Source organism: Mustela erminea, chromosome 4 (assembly GCF_009829155.1).
Source record: "Mustela erminea isolate mMusErm1 chromosome 4, mMusErm1.Pri, whole genome shotgun sequence".
NCBI lineage: Eukaryota > Metazoa > Chordata > Mammalia > Carnivora > Mustelidae > Mustela > Mustela erminea.
The window spans coordinates 41174282-41192436 of record NC_045617.1 but is presented as its reverse complement, the minus strand read 5'-3'; the positions used below and the strand labels follow the sequence as shown (position 1 = coordinate 41192436).

The 18155-nt window shown below is 46.9% G+C and overlaps 1 protein-coding gene across 2 annotated transcripts in view; it reads right to left on the bottom strand.

Annotated features, from left to right (window-relative positions):
• RRAGD (Ras related GTP binding D) overlaps positions 1-14960 on the bottom strand; it is a 43158-nt gene extending 28198 nt beyond the window's left edge. Inside the window, exon 1 of one of the 2 annotated variants that reach the window (XM_032339071.1) lies at positions 14508-14960. In XM_032339071.1, the coding sequence (XP_032194962.1) occupies positions 14508-14643 (136 nt within the window). In that variant the 5' untranslated portion in view covers positions 14644-14960. The remainder of the gene's footprint in view (positions 1-14507) is intronic. The other variant, XM_032339070.1, reaches the window with a different exon arrangement.
• Positions 14961-18155: the final 3195 nt, after the last annotated feature.

Sequence of the window (18155 nt, the reverse complement as noted above, 5' to 3'; positions counted from 1 at the left end):
GGTGATGGTTTCACAGGTGTATACATATGTCAAAACTATGTATGCATATTTCAAATAAATGTACTTAATTTTACATTAACTATACCTCAGTACAGCTTTAAAAAAAAAGATTTATTTAGTTAGGTAGACAGAGAGCATGCAAGAGGGGGGAGGGGCAGAGGGAAAGGGATAGAAATCCTCAAGCAGACCCCACTGAGTGTGGAGCCTGACACAGGGCTAGATCCCAGGACCCTGAACCAAAACCAAGAGCTGGTGGCTTAACTGACTGAGCCATCCAGAAGCCCCCTCAATACAGCACTTTTTTTTTTTTTTTAAGATTTTTATTTATTTATTTGACAGAGAGAGATCACAAGTAGGCAGAGAGGCAGGCAGAGAGAGAGGAAAGGAAGCAGGCTCCCTGCTGAGCAGAGAGCCCGATGTGGGGCTCGATCCCAGGACCCTGAGATCATGACCTGAGCCAAAGGCAGAGGCTCTAACCCACTGAGCCACCCAGGTGCCCCAATACAGCACTTTTTAAAAAAATGTATTCACGGGGCACCTGGGTGGCTCAGTGGGTTAAAGCCTCTACCTTTGGCTCTGGTCCTGGGATGGAGCCCCGAATAGGGGTCTCTGCTCAGCAGAGAGCCTGCTTCCCCTCTCTCTCTGCCTGCCTCTCTGCCTACTTGTGATCTATCTGTCAAATAAATAAATAAAATCTTTTAAAAAATAAAGTAAAAATAAAAATAAAAATAAAAAATAAAATGTATTCTCAGGGCACCTGGTGGCTCAGTTGGTTAAACATCTACCTTCTGTTCAGGTCATAATCCCAGGGTTCTGGGATCGAGGCCCACATTGGGCTCCCTGCTCAACGGGGAGTCAGCTTCTCTCTCTCCCTCTGCCTGTCACTCCCCCTGCTTGTGCTCTCTCCCTCTTTCTCTCTGTCAAATAAATAAATAAAATCTTTAGGGGCGCCTGGGTGGCTCACTGGGTTAAGCCTCTGCCTTTGGCTCAGGTCATGATCCTGGGGTCCTGGGATCGAGCACGGCATCGGGCTCTCTGCTCAGCAGGGAGCCTGTTTCCCTTCCTCTCTCTCTGCCTGCCTTTCAGCCTACTTGTGATCTCTCTCTCTGTCAAATTAATTAATCAATTAATTAATTAAAATTAAAAAAAACAAATAAAATCTTTAAACAAAAAATCTAAAGTAAATAAAAATAAAAAAGAGTACCTGACAAAAAAGATTTGTAAATGTATTCTCAAGGACAAAATGGAAACATCAAAAGCTACAGTTGTTCTATTACTGCCTCACAAACAACTAGTGTCAAATCAATGCCAAGTGTAAGAGAAATGCCTATGGGGAATGGGAAGGAACTCAGTGCACTACAAGGGTTATGAGTGCAGACAAAGCAGTGCAGGATTTGGACGGGGATGCTGGGGGTGGTGGAAGGAGGCTCTCTGAGAAGACCAGAGCTCAAAGCTTAGGCAAAGGCACCATGCCTTTCACAGAACAGGAAAACATGCACTCAAACTCATCAACCACATAAAAGGTACCTTCCATATGCCAAGTCCTGTACTGGGCACTCACCACACTTCACCCCATTCAACTCTTTCAGGAATACCTAGTATTATCTCCATTTCACAGGTAAAGAAATTACAGGCTCAGCAAGGTCAACATTCAAAGTGAGGGCTGGCCCATCCCAAAGTCTATGCCTTCTGTTTCTGCTGTGCAACACTCCATCCAATCAAAGGAAGCAAAAGTCTACTTTAAATGATATATAAGCACAAAAATATTTAAGTGTTTATACATGTTTTTACTTCTTACTACTGGAGATCAGTGTGGATTTTAACTTCCCTTCATCGGGGTCTGCAGAAGGGTTGGCGTGGTCTGGCCATACATGCTCGTGCCTCCGAGGGTGGACCCCCCTCCTCTTCCTGGGAGAGTGGGAGGTGATAGAAGGTCACCGGGTAGAGAGGAGGTAGTGTATGTGCTCGTTTACATACACAGACTGGCTGGGAAGTGAGAAGCACGTGCCACTACAATGTACAAACACAGCTGGAAGTGTTTACCTTCTCCCTGCCAAGTTCAAGCATCGGCCACCCACAGTAAAGTGCTGGGCAATGGGGGGGCCAGATCGACGAGGGTACCATCAACTCCGTTGAGACCCCTCAGACCCAGGAAGATGCATTTTACATTTAGCTGGTTTGGACACATGCCAGGTACCTTGCTAGACATTTCTGCAAACTTGGACCCCCTCCTCCTCCCCGCACACCTCCCATACCCCCGGCAATGAGGAGGTACAAGTCTGTTTTGCACCTGAGCAATCTGGGGGAAGGAACATGCCCAAGGTCACAGGGCTAATATGTGGTGAAGTCCTCACGTAGAGTCTTAGCCAACAAAAAACTGCAACACAGAAAACATAAGAGACTAGGAAATACTAGAGAACACCCTGTGTAGTAAGAGTACATACTGCTAGCGAAACTCTTTTAGATTTACTTAAGCATATGTGATCCTGGTTCACAACGTAAGTGTATTTGGTACATGACTCACAGTCAAAAAAACTTTGTTGACCACTGCTATGGACCAGTTTCTTGTATCACAGAGGACTGCTCACAAAAATCCCTCCTTTGGGGCCCCTGACTAGCTCAGTCAGTAGACCATGTGAGTCTTGATCTTGGGATCATGAGTTCGAGCCCCCCGGTGGGTGTAGAGATTACTTTAGAAAATAAATAAAATAAAGGAAAAATTGATTTGCCATTGCTTTCAAGCATGATAGGCCTCTAGGGTCTGATATAGATCATGTATATTTAAAAAAAAAATCTCGGGGCGCCTGTGTGGCTCAGTGGGTTATAGTCTCTGCCTTCGGCTCGGGTCATGATCCCAGGGTCTTGGGATCAAGTCCCATATCGGGCTCTCTGCTGCTGCCTGCCTCTCAGACTACTTGTGATCTCTGTCTGTCAAATAAATAAATTTAAAAATCTTAAAAAAAAAATCTCTCCTCTTATCATCTCCCACCTCCCCTTAAGTATCTCTGCTTCTGAAACCCTGTGGGGATTCCCAGAGGCTCTCACCCACTCTGGGAGTGATAGCAGGGAACACACATCAGGAAATGCAGCACCCAGCTAGCCTCCTGGCCACCTGGCTCTCCCCACTAAACTTTCCCTGTGCATCACCGCTTGTTCAAGAATATCCTGAGAGGGCACCTGGGTGGCTCAGTGGGTTAAAGCCTCTGCCTTAGGCTCAGGTCATGATCCCAGGGTCCTGGGATCGAGTCCCACATCAGGCTCTCTGCTCAGCGGGGAGCCTGCTTCCTTGTGATCTGTCAAATAAATAAATAAAATCTTAAAAAAAAAAAAAAAGGTGGTGGGGCACCTGTGTGGCTCAGTGGGTTAAGCCTCTGCCTTCAGTTCAGGTCATGGGATCTCAGGGTCATGGGATCAAGCCCCGCATCGAGCACTCTGCTCAGCAGGGAGCCTGCTTTCCTCTCTCTGCCTCTCTGCCTACTTGTGATCTCTCTATCAAATAAATAAAAATCTTTAAAAAAAAAAAAAAAAGAAAAAGAATATCCTGAGAAAGGTGAAAGGAAGAGAATGAAGGATGAGCACTACAAGCTAAGGGCTAACACTTTTCAATCACAAAGGAACCACAGGATTTGGGCCTGGAGATGGAATCCCAGGGAAGGCCCTTTCAAAGTGTCAGCGGGAGTGGAGGAAGTTGCGGGGAGAGGTGAAATTGACCGGAGGGCCGTTTGTTCAGTTTCATAAAGGTGGCCTGATCCTCTGCCAAGTGTTACAGGGGGCTGAGACACAGGCTGCAGACACAAAGAAAGATTCATTCCTTAGCGATTAGAGGAGAAAACAGACCAAAAAAACCCTGACAATTACAGTGCCCTGTTACAGAGGTGTTCACGGGCTCATAGAGAGGACTCCCTGGAGAAAAAGCTGAGTCTTATAGAAAAGGAGATGGAAAGATGAATGAAGGAAAGGTTGTGCCAGAAAGAGATTCTGGCTTTCCGGGAGTTTAAGGAATGTAGTTTAAAGACAAGAAAGGGCTGCACACTGTCTAGTGACTTCCTTCCCACAGCATTTAGAATAAAATCCAAACACCTTCTTTCTGCAAAGGCCCTACACGGGCCACCTTCTCATCCTGTGCCCTGTTCATCCTCCCTACTAGTTCCCTATCCTGTTAATTACAGGATAGTTCCCTATCCTGTAACCACACTGGCCTTCCGGTTCCTCACCCTGGACATCCAACTCCCTCCACCTGAAAGGCCTCCCTTAGCTTTCTTCCCACTCACCCCAGCAGCAATTTTACCTCCTCTCAGCTGAATCAGACCCCATCACTTCCTGACAACCCTTTTTTTTTTTTAAAGGATTTATTTATTTGACAGAGAGGGAACATAAGCAGAGGGAATGGGAGAGGGAGAAGCAGGCTTCCCGCCCAGCAGGCAGCCCGATGAAGGATCCCAGGACCCTGGGATCATGACCTGAGCCAAAGACAGGTGCTTAAAGACTGAGCCACCCAGGCGCCCCAACCCTGTGTCTTAACAGTACTTATCACTGGGAGCACCTGGGTGGCTCAGCTGGTTAAGCCACCAACTCTTGATTTGGGCTCAGGTCATGGTCTCAGGGTCATGAGATTGAGCACAACATCTGGGCTCCTCAGTGACTGGGCAATGTGCTTAAGATTCTCTCCCTAATATAAATACATCTTTTTTGTTGTTGTTGTAAAGATTTTACTTATTTGACAGAGAGAGAGATCACAAGTATGCAGAAAGGCAGACAGAGAGAAAGGGGGAAGCAGGCTCCCCGATGAGCAGAGATCCAGATGTGGGGCTCAAGCCCAGGACCCTGAGATCATGACCTGAGCCGAAGGCAGACGCTTAACCCACTGAGCCACTCAGGCACCCCTCATATAAATAAATCTTAAAGAAAAAAATACTTATCACTATACAAAACTATCTTTTTACTTTATACATTTGTCTTCTTGTCTGTTTACTTGTTTATTATCTGTACCACATATACCCAGGCAAATTATAAAGCATGTGGCATGAGTCCAATAAATATCTTTGAATAGCTTTGTTGATAGAGAAGTCTGTTAGCTCCCAGCAAACAAAAACTGCAACAAAGAAAACAGAAGAGACTGGGGAAATACCAGAGTACATCAAGTATAATAGGAGTATATACTGCTAACGAAATTCTTCCAAGTTTACTTACACATATGTGGCGCTGGTTCACAATATAAACACATTTTTTTATTATGGACTATGATCAAAACTATTTTGTCAACCACTACTAAACTCTGCGACTTCATGAATGAGATGCTGGGAAGTCTGGATTTTGCTTTGAAAGCCATGAGGGAATCACTAAGGATTTTAAGGGGAGACTAACATGTTCAGATTTACACTTCAAGAGGTTCACTCCAGAAACAGACCCCCGGGGGGGGTCAGTGGGGAGATAGTGAAGGGGTCTAGAATAAGTCACTGTGCCATAAAAATTATACTGAGCCAAAGATACTGAAGTCCCTTATTTCCCTAAAGCAGAGCCTCCCAAAAGAACTCAATTGCCATAAGTCTCCTTCTTAGAAGCAACTCTCATCTTCTGTTGGGTGAAGACTGAGATTGAGACAGAAGTTGGCACCACACCCAAACAGCCGTGGTCCCCAAACTCTCCTATCTCCCAGCTGTTCTCCTGTGGGCCCATTTATCTTTCCAAAAAGTCATTTATTTTTCCATAAATGCCCTTTCCCCAACTCCCTTCCAAGAAGTCACTCATTCTCCCAGAACTGACCTCCGTCCCCTCCTTATCCTCTATTAAGATAGTAATAAAGCCAGAAATCTAAGCACCTCTTTTTTTTTTTAAGTTTATTTATTTGAGTAAGTTCTACTCCCAGCAGATCAAGAGTCACATGCTCTTCCAACTGAGCCAGCCAGACACCCCTCTAAACACCTAAATTGCACTTTCTGTGAACTCTCATGCATTAGTACATAATTAAATCTGGTTTTCTCTTGTTAATCCACCTTTTGTCAGTTTAATTTGCAGGCTCTCAATTCAGAACTTAATAGAGGGAAAGCTTTTCCTTTCCTCACACAGCACTTAGGTTATTCTAGAACACAAATGAGAAATGAAAGAACTAAGGCACAGACAGTGGAAATGGTCAGAAGGAACAGATCTGTGAGAAGTTCAAACTGACTCAATAGTATTTAGTGATCCCCTGGACACATATGACAAGGGAGAAAGAAGTCCCAAGTTCCCAAGCTGGCAAAGCAAGCTAACAAGGGCCCATTCACAAAGAGGGTAAAGGGAAAGAGGCTGAACGGGCATTTAAAGTTGTGGGTTCTGGGGTGCCTGTCTGCCTGCAGCTCAGGTCAGAAAAGGATCCGGCGCCTGGGGAGAACAGTAACAAGAGGTCACCGGCAGGTCTAGACCTGGGAATGAAGGTTGCTGAGGCCATTCGTGCCTCAACGGCTGGTTTTCCCCCTAATCTCGTTGCCTGGGGGTGAGGGAATTTGTGAGAGGTTTTAGCCTTGGCCACCAAGAACTGGCTCAAACCAGCCAGCTCCAACCTATTACCACCCAGCAGTTCTCACTCACTAACCACTGCATAGCACAGAGGGTCACCTCTAATCCTCAAGTTGCTAACCTGTATCTTTTCCAGATGTAAAAACTGAGGCCTCAATGCTTACCCCAATAAATACTTAATAGATGTTTGTTGGTTGGGATAACTGCATGAAAGTGACTAAGCAGAACTGGAAGCTAAACTAACTGAAGCTTTAAAAAGAAACTTCCTATCTGACACTGGCCCAGATCAGCACTTGAGTATCAAGAGTATGAGCTTTCTGCCTAGGTAGTTTATCTACTGCGGTAAGGGACACTGAACATACCTTACCTATCTTGCACTGTACTTGTGAGCTCCCCAATTTTCCAAATACCCTGGCTTTGTAACCAGACTGCTGGAAATCCCAGGGAGACTCAACCACCCAAGGAACAACATTATGAACAGGGGCCATGGAACTGGACCTACAAGCTAATTACTTCATCAGTAACTGGCAGATCTCTGTCAAAAACCAACAGGCCTTATAAATACACAAGGAAGGGAAAGACGCATCAGTGCCTTGAGTATGTGGCCGTCTGGGGGCCACACCTGGCTGGTCTGTGGGTTGGGAATGTTCACAGCAAAGAAGGAACCAGAGATCAGGAAAATAGAACTCAAGGCCTGACACAGTTCTAACAGGGTTATTAGCCTTACCTTCTTAAGCTCACGTGGTCTCTCAGGCGAGAAGGAGACATCACAGGACACACAATTCATAAATTCTGAAATAGTATACAACTGAGAACTATTCTAATTAAGGAATGGTTGCCGAGAGCTGACACCTTTGAGTGGGTCCACAATGGGAAAATCAAACAGATTTAATGAAAAATTAGGAAAACACAGTGGCAAAGTGATGGCAAGTGGAATGGTTTAAATAGTACTGGGATAGTAACAAACTGGGGTTCAAGTTCCAGTCTGCCACATAACAGCTATGTGACCCCATATATGCTCCCTGGCCCCTGAGGCCTTATCAGTCTGTGTAGACATGTGCACCCACTCACTCTTCTTTCTTTTTTTACCCCAGCCCAAGCCTAGGTGATGAGAGGGCCTTCTGTGGAATGTAGCTGCTGTGAGAAGCTCACATGGCCTTAAGGGAAAGCTAGAATTTCTTTGCTATTAGTATTCTGTGGGGTCATCCAAGGCTTAAGCTTCTATTTACTTATGCTTTTAGGAAGAGGCCTCTGGTTTGTTTCTCTTTGCAACATTATCTGTGAACCTTTACATTTCTGATCAATGTAACTACTTATACATTCAAGACTAAGGAGCTCAGAGGTGCCTGGCTGGCTCTGTGGATATGCCACTCTTGATCTCCAGGGTCATGAGCTCAAGTCCTACATTAGGTGTAGAGTCTATTTAATTAAAAAAAAAAAAAGAAAAGAAAGACCCAGGAGCTCAGGGAGAAATTCCATCCTAATAAGAATTAAATATACGGGGGCGCCTGGGTGGCTCAGTGGGTTAAGCCTCTGCCTTCAGCTCAGGTCATAATCTCAGGGTCTTGGGATCGAGCCCTCCATCGGGCTCTCTGCTCAGCGGGGAGCCTGCTTCCCTCCCTCTCTGCCTGCTTCTCTGCCTACTTGGGATATCCAAATAAATAAATAAAACTTTTTAAAAAAAGAATTAAATAGGGGCGCCTGGGTGGCTCAGTGGGTTAAAGCCTCTGCCTTCGGCTCAGGTCATGATCCCAGGGTCCTGGGATCGAGCCCCGCATCGGGCTGTCTGCTCCGCGGAGAGCCTGCTTCCTCCTCTCTCTCTGCCTGCCTCTCTGCCTACTTGTGATCTCTGTCTGTCAAATAAATAAATAAAATCTTTAAAAAAAAAAAAAAAAGAATTAAATATATGAATAATGTCATTAATAAGAGAATATGCAAAAATCATACAGATTCATTGCCCATTTGCTCAACTACTTAGTAAGAAGAATTAAATATAAACCGAACATATATTTTCAAAGGCATGAAAGTTTCTGAAGGTGGCTTTTATTTATATGTGAAGACCAAATCTTTCTCTATGAAATTCTTTCACATCACAGTGGTAGGTCACTAAAGAAAAATCCCATATATGAATATTTTCTTAATATATATATTCAGTAAGCTTTCTAATGTGTGCTAACTTACTAATGCTCCTGCAAGCGGAAAACATTCCTGTGAACTTCTCTTTTTTAATGCTTTGAGAATGATCCAGGTTGGTTATCTGTGGTCCTCCATCCTATGCCCTGAGAAACTGAGCTGGAGTCTTCCCCAAAGGTCCTCCAGAGGAAAAAGTCGACTGCATCCTGCACGACTTAGGCCAGGAGTGAAAAGCCCACTTGTCTTGAGTGTCACAGCAAACCAGGGAAAGCCACCATTACAAGACATACTGAAAGCTTTCACAGAAGAGGAAGAAAGAAAAGGTTAAAAAAAAAAAAAGGATGAATAAAGGACTCAAAGAAAGTGAGAAAAATGAGCAGGAAAGATTGATGCGGTATGAAGTGAAATTGTGTCACCAACAAGAGCTATGAGGTCAGGGGACGGATTGAAGCAGAGGGTAAACAGAGAGACACACAGTCAGCTGGGGACTGAAAAAGATGGTCTTTTAAACTGAGAACTACATCCCTTATCCGGAACTCTAGAACTTAGTTTCTGCTTCCTTTTTCCCCATCAGACTACCCTATGTCTGTTCTGATACGAAAGTGGGAGCGATGTCTGATAGAAGTAGAGAATCAAGATTCCGTAATACCCTGAATCACTGAAACATGTTTACAAAACATCCAATATAAAAATATGCTTTCAGGGAGCTTGGGTGGTACAGTTGGTTGAGCATCCAACCCCTTGTTTCAGCTTAGGCTGTTATCTCAGAGTCATGAGATCAAGCCCTGTGTCTGGCTCCAGGCAGAGGCAGCTTAAGACTCTATCTCCTGCGGCGGGGTGGCTCAGAGGGTTAAAGCCTCTGCCTTCGGCTCAGGTCTATGATCCCAGGGTCCTGGGATCGAGCCCCGTATTGGGCTCTCTGCTCGGTGGGGAGCCTGCTTCCTCCTCCCTCTCTGCCTGCCTGCCTACTTGTGATCTCTCTCTCTCTCTGTGTCAAATAAATAAATAAATAAATCTTAAAAAAAAAAAGACTCTCTCCTTCTCCCTCTGCCCCTCCCCCCCTCACTCACACACACCTGTGCCATATGTATTTAAACAAACACTGTGCCTAAGGTGTGACTTTGGTCACATCGTTTTTTTACTGTTCTATATTTAATCTATTTCAACTCTTCTGTATCTCTGTATTTCCAGAGCCACAGGGAAACCCAAGAGATTAGGCATAGTCAGGGCTGTCGCCAAGCCAACCCTTTTTGGACAAGGCAGAATTACAAGGAAATGGATTTACATATCCATGAACTTGACCTTCTCCTAAACCTGACTCAGGAGGTCTAACTCGTATTGTGGCTGCAGAAAAGTCCTAGCACTTCAGAGCCACAGTGTCACCACCTATCCCCACTTACTCCCAAGGAACAAAGAGAGGATGAATTCACTAACAATTTTTAAATTACTTTAAGGAAGGAAAAAAAGCTGACACTCATGATTAATAGCTGCACACCAGTGGTTTCACTGCTTTCGTACCCATCAGGGAACTATCACCTGCTGACCGTTGATTTTTCGTTTCTCCAGTAACCACCTGTACTGTCACTTCCTCAGACCCTAAGAGAGTTCACAGGCTGCAGTGGAAACAAGACCACACCTTGGCTGGACTGTGGATGAGCAGCTGTCTTAGCCAAGTTTCCCCTAAAAACTGAGAGGGACTTTGGGAAAAAATAATTTCACTTTTTGATCAAATATCTTTTATTTTTTTAATTAAAAGATTTTATTTGAGTGAGAGAGAGATAGTGTGTGCACAAGTGGGGTGGGGGCAGAGGGAGCAGCAGACTCCCCACCAAGCAGGGAGCCCACAGGACTCTATCCCAGGACCCAGAGAACATGACCTGAGCCAAAGGCAAACACTTAACCGACTGAGCCACCCAGGTGCCCTATATGATCTTTATTTATTTGACAGAGAGAGAGAGAGAGATCACAAGTAGGCAGAGGCAGGCAGGCAGAGAGGCGGGGAGACAGGCTCCCTGCTGAGCCGGGAGCCCAATATGGGACTTGATCCCAGGACCCTGAGATCACCACCTGAGCCAAAGGCAGAGGCTTAACGCACTGAGCCACCCAGGGCCTCCACCCCCACCCCGCATATGATCTTTTAATCACTTTTTTTTTTTTAAGATTTTATTTATTTATTTGAGAGAGAATGAGTGAGAGAGAGCATGAGAGAAGAGAAGGTCGAAGGGAGAAGCAGACTCTCCAAGGAGCTGGGAGCCCGATGCGGGACTCGATCCTGGAAGTCCAGGATCATGACCTGAGCCGAAGGCAGTCGCTCAACCAACTGAGCCACCCAGGCGCCCATTTTAATTGCTTTCTTGTTACTGCAATTTTTTAAAAGACTTTATTTATTTATTTGACAGACAGAGATCACAAGTAGGCAGAAAAGCAGGCAGAGAGAGAGGGGGGAGGCAGGCTCCCAGCTGAGCAGGGAGTCCGATGTGCGACTGGATCCCAGGACCCTGAGATCATGACCCGGGCTGAAGGCAGAGGCTTTAACCCACTGAGTCACCCAAGCGCCCCTTGTTTCTGCAATTTTTAAAGCACAGTAATTTACTAAAGATTTAAATCCCATGTGTCTAAAAACAATCATTGTATTTGCTGCAATTGTTTTTAATGGCTTATTTACTGCCTCCCCTCTCTGGAGTTTTAACTGGAGTGAGGAGATTGAGGGGGAGACCTCACCTTATCTCTGATTAACTACCTTCCAAGGGGGGTTGAGAGGTGCCCAAATATGTCCTTAACAGAACCAATCTGCCAAAGAGCACTCCAACTATTCATGAATAAAAGCTGGAGCGCAAGCCAGAGAAGTGCAATTTAAGTTTCACCTTAGCTGCAATAAGTTTTCAAATTTTGCACACCGTGGCAAAATTTACAAGGTCTTCAGTTTAAAAATAAGATCTGAAGTTCATTCTAAGACTAAGGGAAATGAAATTCACACTATCCATTTTGAATCTACCTTTTTTTGCACAGTTCCTGATAAACCCCTTTGCAACTTACCAGGTGATACTAGTCAGTCCTGCATCCCACCTGCTGGGGTAGATCTCTGAACAACAGAAAAAGCCCCAGGTCTCCACTAAGCAAAGGCATTAAATCAAGTTCATGAGGAAGGAAGAGGGGGAAGAGTGTTCATCAAAGAAATGCTTTGTTCAGGGCACCTGGGTGGCTCAGTTTGTTAAGTGTCTGCCTTCAGCTCAGGTCATGATCCTAGATTTCCTGCTCAGTGGGGAGTCTCCTTCTCCCACTGACCCTCCCCCCACCTTTGTGTTTTCTCTCAAATAAATCAATAAAATCTTCAAAAATAAAAAAATGAAATCTTTCTTAAAAAAAAAAAACAAAAGAAATGCTTTGTTTACAGTTCAAAATGTAGCGTATCCACCTTTCCTCAGAGTAAGAGTCCCTTTCCCTCCACATTCCTTTTCTTTCATTTGAGAGTAGGTAAATGTAAATTTTACCAAAATAAACACAGGATTCCAATGCAACATGTGCCCAGGGCCTATCAGAAATTGAGATGACCCTCTGGTGACACCTGAGGTCCCAGGAATTAAAGTCACAAGTCCTGGCCTCCACCCTCAACCCAACTCCCCAGGATCCTATCAGTTGTCAGGACATTGTCAGGGACAGTTGTTGCTAGAGTTGCTGACTGAGGAAAGTATCTGCCACTCTAGAAAGTGAATGCTCTGGTAAGAGATTCTGCATTCATGCCTGAACCCCAAAATCAAAGTCAAGGATACGTGGAAAGAACAGGAACTTGAGGTAACAGAGGAAGTCTTGAGAACAGACCACCTATATACAGCAGGAGGAGAGCTTCAGTAAAGTCTGCAGGAACAAATAATCATCTGTCACTCCTCTTACCACATAAATATACTCAACGCTTTTATAGCAAGATTCCAGGTTGATCCCAAGAACTCACGATGGATGATTTTATTACTGAAGTAATGAAAAGCATCCCTTACAGAGGAGTTTGCCTTTAGGTTAGGAGCAGTGGGGAGCATTCAAGACTGGGCTCTGGGGAAGCCCTTTGTTCAGGAAATCCCACCCCTCAGGCAAAGCTTTACTTCCATTTCAATTTCAAGTCCTCCAATCAAATTTTGAAAGCGTCCCTCCTTAAAGAACTGCAGAAAAAGTAAGCAGGTCCTTTGCATTCCAAGGAATGTCTCCGGCCCTCAGAACTATCCAATTACAGGGCTTTTCTTCCCAGATATAGTCACTTTTCTTTTTTTAAAAGAGTATCATACATGTGCCCTATTGTGTGTCTACCATTTCAAATATCTTCCAAATACATCCCCATTCTGAATCTCTAGAGTCTTCTAAGAATCTAGAAGGAACTAACGAAAGCAATTTGAATAATAACAAAGCGACTGAACAATTTAATTACCAAAGGTAGCTCTAGAGACTCCAACAAAAGGGTTGAAAGCCTTTATCTACAAAACCGTGGCCACGTGCTCAACTGTGGGACCAATTATGGGAAGTGCAGAAGAAAGTAGCACACAGGTGCACACGCCAATTTAAGCAAATGGGGAATCAACCTAAGTCCTCTTCGGAGAAAGGATGCTATGAAAAAATGTGACTTAGAAAGCTTCTTTCTCATCTATCAGGCTCGAGGTTTAGTTAACTTTCTTCCCTTTAAAACACACACACACACACACACACACACACCCCTTTCTTCCCTTTCTGATTAACTGAAAGTAGCACCTACCCCACACAAAATAATGGCAATTTCCTCTGGAGAAAGTCTTTGAATGGGAATTTAAAGTTCAATTGAATTTTCAATGAAAGTTCTTCCAAATCAACAGTCACAAAGGTAGTTTTACCCCCTCCCCCGCAATTTCTTCTAAGTGAAATTTTTAGAAGTTAGTGCCTTCTCTAGGAAGCCTACAGCTTCATCTAGATGTTCTGTTTAACAGTCTTATTCTATTGACCTTTTCAAGTGACCTTATAATAGAGGACTTTTTTCCCCTTGCTTTGGAGACAGACAAAATGAGATGAATCTTTCCGGAATCCTAAAAGACTCTCAACTTCCTTAGGCCTTAAGAATTAAATGCAGGACCTCCCCACAGGCTGAGCAATTGCTAAACCCCTCTTCTTAAACAGGAAACAGAGTTTGCTTCTGAGTGGCAATGTATTCCCCCGCCCCGCGCTCACTCCAGGGCAGGCACGGCCATGCCCAGGCGGTGACACTGAGCAGAGATAAGGTGTCCTAACAACTGTATTTGTCTGGACTCCGGGAAACCCGCGGCCACTCGGTGACTCCCCCATCACTGGCGCGCATCCCCCCAGCGGCTGTACCGGGGCCCCGGCCGCAGCAGACCTGAGCAGCCCAAAGACCCCTCCCGCGGCGACATGGGGTAAGACTGACACCCGCAGCTGCCGAAGACCCTGCCAATCACGCTGCCGCCGGCTGCCTTTTTTAGCCACGACATCTGACCAGGCTTCAACAGCAGCATTCAGGGAGAGGTCCCAGGGCGCGTCGGGCGGTCCCCTCCCATTCCTAACCCCCCAGACCCTTGGAGAGCTCCGGGTGAGGGGTGGGGAAGGTACTAGCCCTGGAAAGGGCCAGAGAGCGTACGTTCCTCCTGCCCTTAAGCTTCCTCTCTGCTCTCTCCACGGATCCGGGTCCCCCCTCCGCCGCCTGCTCCCGGGATCCCCCATTTTGCAGCCCGTGGTAGCTCCTCGGACGCCCCTCCCCACCCCCACCTCTCAACTCCGCTCTCCTGGATCCCCTCCAAGTCGGTGGCCCGCGCGCCTGGTCGGGCTTGGGGCAGGAAGACACACAGGGAAGGGATGGGGTGCAGCCTGAGGACGCGCGGGGCGTGGGGCCGGGCGGGGTACCCCGCGCTCACCTCCCTCCTCCGCCCCGCTGTCCGGGTCGGCGTCCGAGGAGTCGGGCCCGTCCCCGTAATCCGCTAGCCCCACCAGTTCATCCTCCTCGTCGTCGTCCTCGTCCTCCGGCTGCGGCTTCCCCAGCACCTGGCTCATCGCTCCCACGGCCGGCCGTCCCGGGAGCGGCGGGGGTCCCTGGTGGGGGCCAAACCTCCTCCCCTGCCGCTCGCAGCCTATTTCTGAATTGGGGTTTTGTCTGGAGGTTCGCGGGAGCCCGCGGAGGCAGGGCCGCGCGCCCCCCGCGGCGGTCGGCGTCCAGGTCTGGGTCTCGCGGTTCCCACCGCTCCCGGAGCCCCCTTCCCCGCCCCGCCCGCCTGCCGGCGGAGGAGTCAGCCGGAGCGCGGCAGTTCCTCCCCGAGGAGGGAGAGAGAGACTGCGTGACCCAAGTCACCTGACACACACTGTCACACACACACACACACACACACACACACACACACAGGCGCGCGCGCGCGCGTGCTTTCCCGGGCTCCAGCACCGCTCGGCGGGGCGCTGGCCCGAGGCCGCGCACACACACTGGGGGAGGGGGAGCAAGGAGTCGGGGGCTGGTCTGCGCGGAGCCCTCCACCTAACCAGAAGCTCACAGTGGCATACGCCCGGTACCGCGGGCTATGGGACGCTGCGCAGTCACCCACCGCGGCTGCGCGCCAGGGGCCCCCACGCGCGCCTCCTGCACGTGGTACCCGCACAGGCCGGCGAGCTGGGGGCCTGCACAACCTGAGAACGTATCCCCCACCTATCTCCAACACACACACCCTACCTTGGAGGCCTTCTCTGGCTTTCAGTCTTGGAGAGGGTTCCAGTCCCAAGTGGGCTGCCTTCCCCCCTCCCCACCACTGCTGGGCCCGGGCCCCCACCCAGAGCCTTGTGCCGAGGACACCGCATGGGTACTGAAGCTCCCCGAGAAGAAAACTCAGAGAAATTTACTGCAGAGGCTCAATCTCCATAGCAATTGCCTTTCAGTGTGCGTTTATGGTTCAAAGTGCTTCTCACCAAGAATATTAAAGAATCAGGCCTATCCAGATGTAAAATGTTTCTTAAAAAACCTAACGTGCTTCATGGCTGCCTAGGCTGCTCTGCAGCCTTTTGGAAAAGGTCGCAGGTGTACAACATACTCACAGGCTATTCATGACCACCTACTCCTGTCTCATTGTTTCAGAGGCTGTAATCCTCCCATCTCAAAATAAAATGTTTCAAGGCTTGGGGGGTGGGGGGAGCAACTCTCACATAGGAACAGCAACAATGTGTGGGTGAAACTAAAACCTGCATTTCTCCACAAGCTCTTTACCGCCGGACATACTATACGCACCCTTTCTGATCCTGCAAAAACCACGTGAATGAACTTCCTTATGTCAAGCACAATAAGAAATAAACCAGCTGGCCAGCATGGTGATCCAGATTCTACAGGTGCCAACAGGGCAGCAGGTGGTATGGGGGAGGAGGCAGAGAGCTGAGACTGGAGGCTCTTGGGGCCCAAGGGTGCTGACTCTGTCTGAAACATTTATTGAGCTCCTACAATATGACAGGGGCTACACTAAGTATGGGATTGCCTGGGTGGGGGGGTGGCGGGCGGAGCGGAGAGTGTCCACCTATACTCAGAATAGTATTCCTGCCCCGGACGACCTTTCAGCCTAGCAAACCATAACTCATGTCCTGGAATTTGTAGTAGTTGTGGTGTTGAAGGTGGATGTAGACACCTAGGATGTGGCTGCTTCTAACTGGAAAGGTCTTCAGATTTTCCCAGGGGAGGAAGCTTAACTTGATATGACTGCATCAGTCAAGGTCCTTTCCAGGAGGAAAACAGATGGCATGGGCCAAGATTTTAACTTACAGAAAGCTTTAAGTTAAAGAGCAATTTACAGGGGCGCCTGGGTGGCTCAGTGGGTTAAAGCCTCTGCCTTCGGCTCAGGTCATGATCCCAGGGTGCTGGGATGGAGCCCCGCATCAGGCTGTCTGCTCTGCAGGGAGCCTGCTTCCTCCTTTCTCTCTCTGCCTGCCTCTCTGCCTACTTGTGATCTCCGTCTGTCAAATAGGTAAATAAAATCTTAAAAAAAAAAAAAAAGAACAATTTACAGGGGCATGGGCAGGGTTCAGGGAATCAAAGTAGGGATTAGCAATGGGAAGATACTATCACCTCTAAAGTTGTAGGACTAAAGAAAGGGAGCTTGAGTACTGGGCAGGGGCACAAAACAGGAGCTGTAGCTGATGAGGAAACACTTTCAGAAGCACCTCACTGTCAAGGAGACAGCAGTAGAGATACCCTGACCTCTCTCTCACCAACCACCCTCCATTCTCCTGGAAGTGCCTCCCAATGGCCAAACCCAGCTGGAAACCAGAGGGCAAGCGAGTCTAGAACCTAGTCCAGAACACTGAGATCCGGTGGGGCAGATAGCACGTCGCAGGCTGGGGCTGGGGAGGAAGGGGGGCCACACGGCATAGCAAACACAAGAAGGCTCTACTTGACCTTATCAGGGGAAGTTACACTAGGGATAATTTTCCTAGTGCCTTTCATTCATTTTATAAAAGGAAGTTCCCAGGGGGAAGGAAGAAGTCCTCTCCCAGATTGGATTTAGACTTCCAACTATCCCAGAACAAACCCACCATCTTGGAAAGGACACTGAACTGGCTTGATTCAAACTCCAGAGGACTGCTCACGAGGTCCTAGAAGCTGGTCTAAAGTCAGGCTAGCCAGTCAGGGCATTCTTGGGCTGGTTGCCGGGCATGTCTGTCCCAGGGACCCATGGGTTCAAGATAGGACAATTCCTAAGCCAAAAACCCCACTGTGCCTGAGACCCCGAAAGGATGGAGATATTTGATAATCTCTGCCATCCCCCCAAAAGACAACTTTTAAAGGGGACATCAGCAGTAAATTGGAGCACGCCCTAAAATATTTGAGAATTGGGCCATTCTTGAGAAAAAAAGGAACAAATCCATTAAAAAATCAATAAAAGCCAAATCCTTGATTATGCTCTATCCCAAGGTAGATGAGAGTCATAGATAGGTTTAAAAGATTCTAATTCATTGTCATTTACAAATGTACAGTATTTTTTTTTTTGAGATTGTAGTTATTTACTTGAGAGAGAGATCACAAGTAGGCAGTGAGGCAGATGGGGGGCAGGGGAGTGGTGGAAACAGGTTCCCCAATGAGCAGGCAGCCAGATCCTGGGCTTGATCCCAGAACCCTGAGACCCTGACCTGGGCTGAAGGCAGAGGCTTAACCCACTTGAGCCACCCAGGTGCCCCCCAAAATGTACGGTATTGATAAAGTTTGAACAAACAGAACAAGAAAAAATTGTATTGCTTTTCTTTTGCTGTTAATCCAATTCTGTCAGCTTTCAAATAAAGGATATATTGAAAAAAATTGAAAGAAGTTTTTTTTTTTAAATTTAAAAAGTCATGTATATAGATTCTTTCAGTATTTAAATAAACATGGAAAGACTTTGGGGTGCCTCTGGCTCAGTTGGTGAAGCTTGTGACTCTTGATCTCAGGGTCCTGAGTAAGTTCAACCCCCTGTTTAGCACAGAACCTTTTTTTTTTTTTTTTTTAGATTTTTATTTATGTATTTGACAGAGGGAGACACAGTGAGAGTGGGAATACAAGCAGCGGG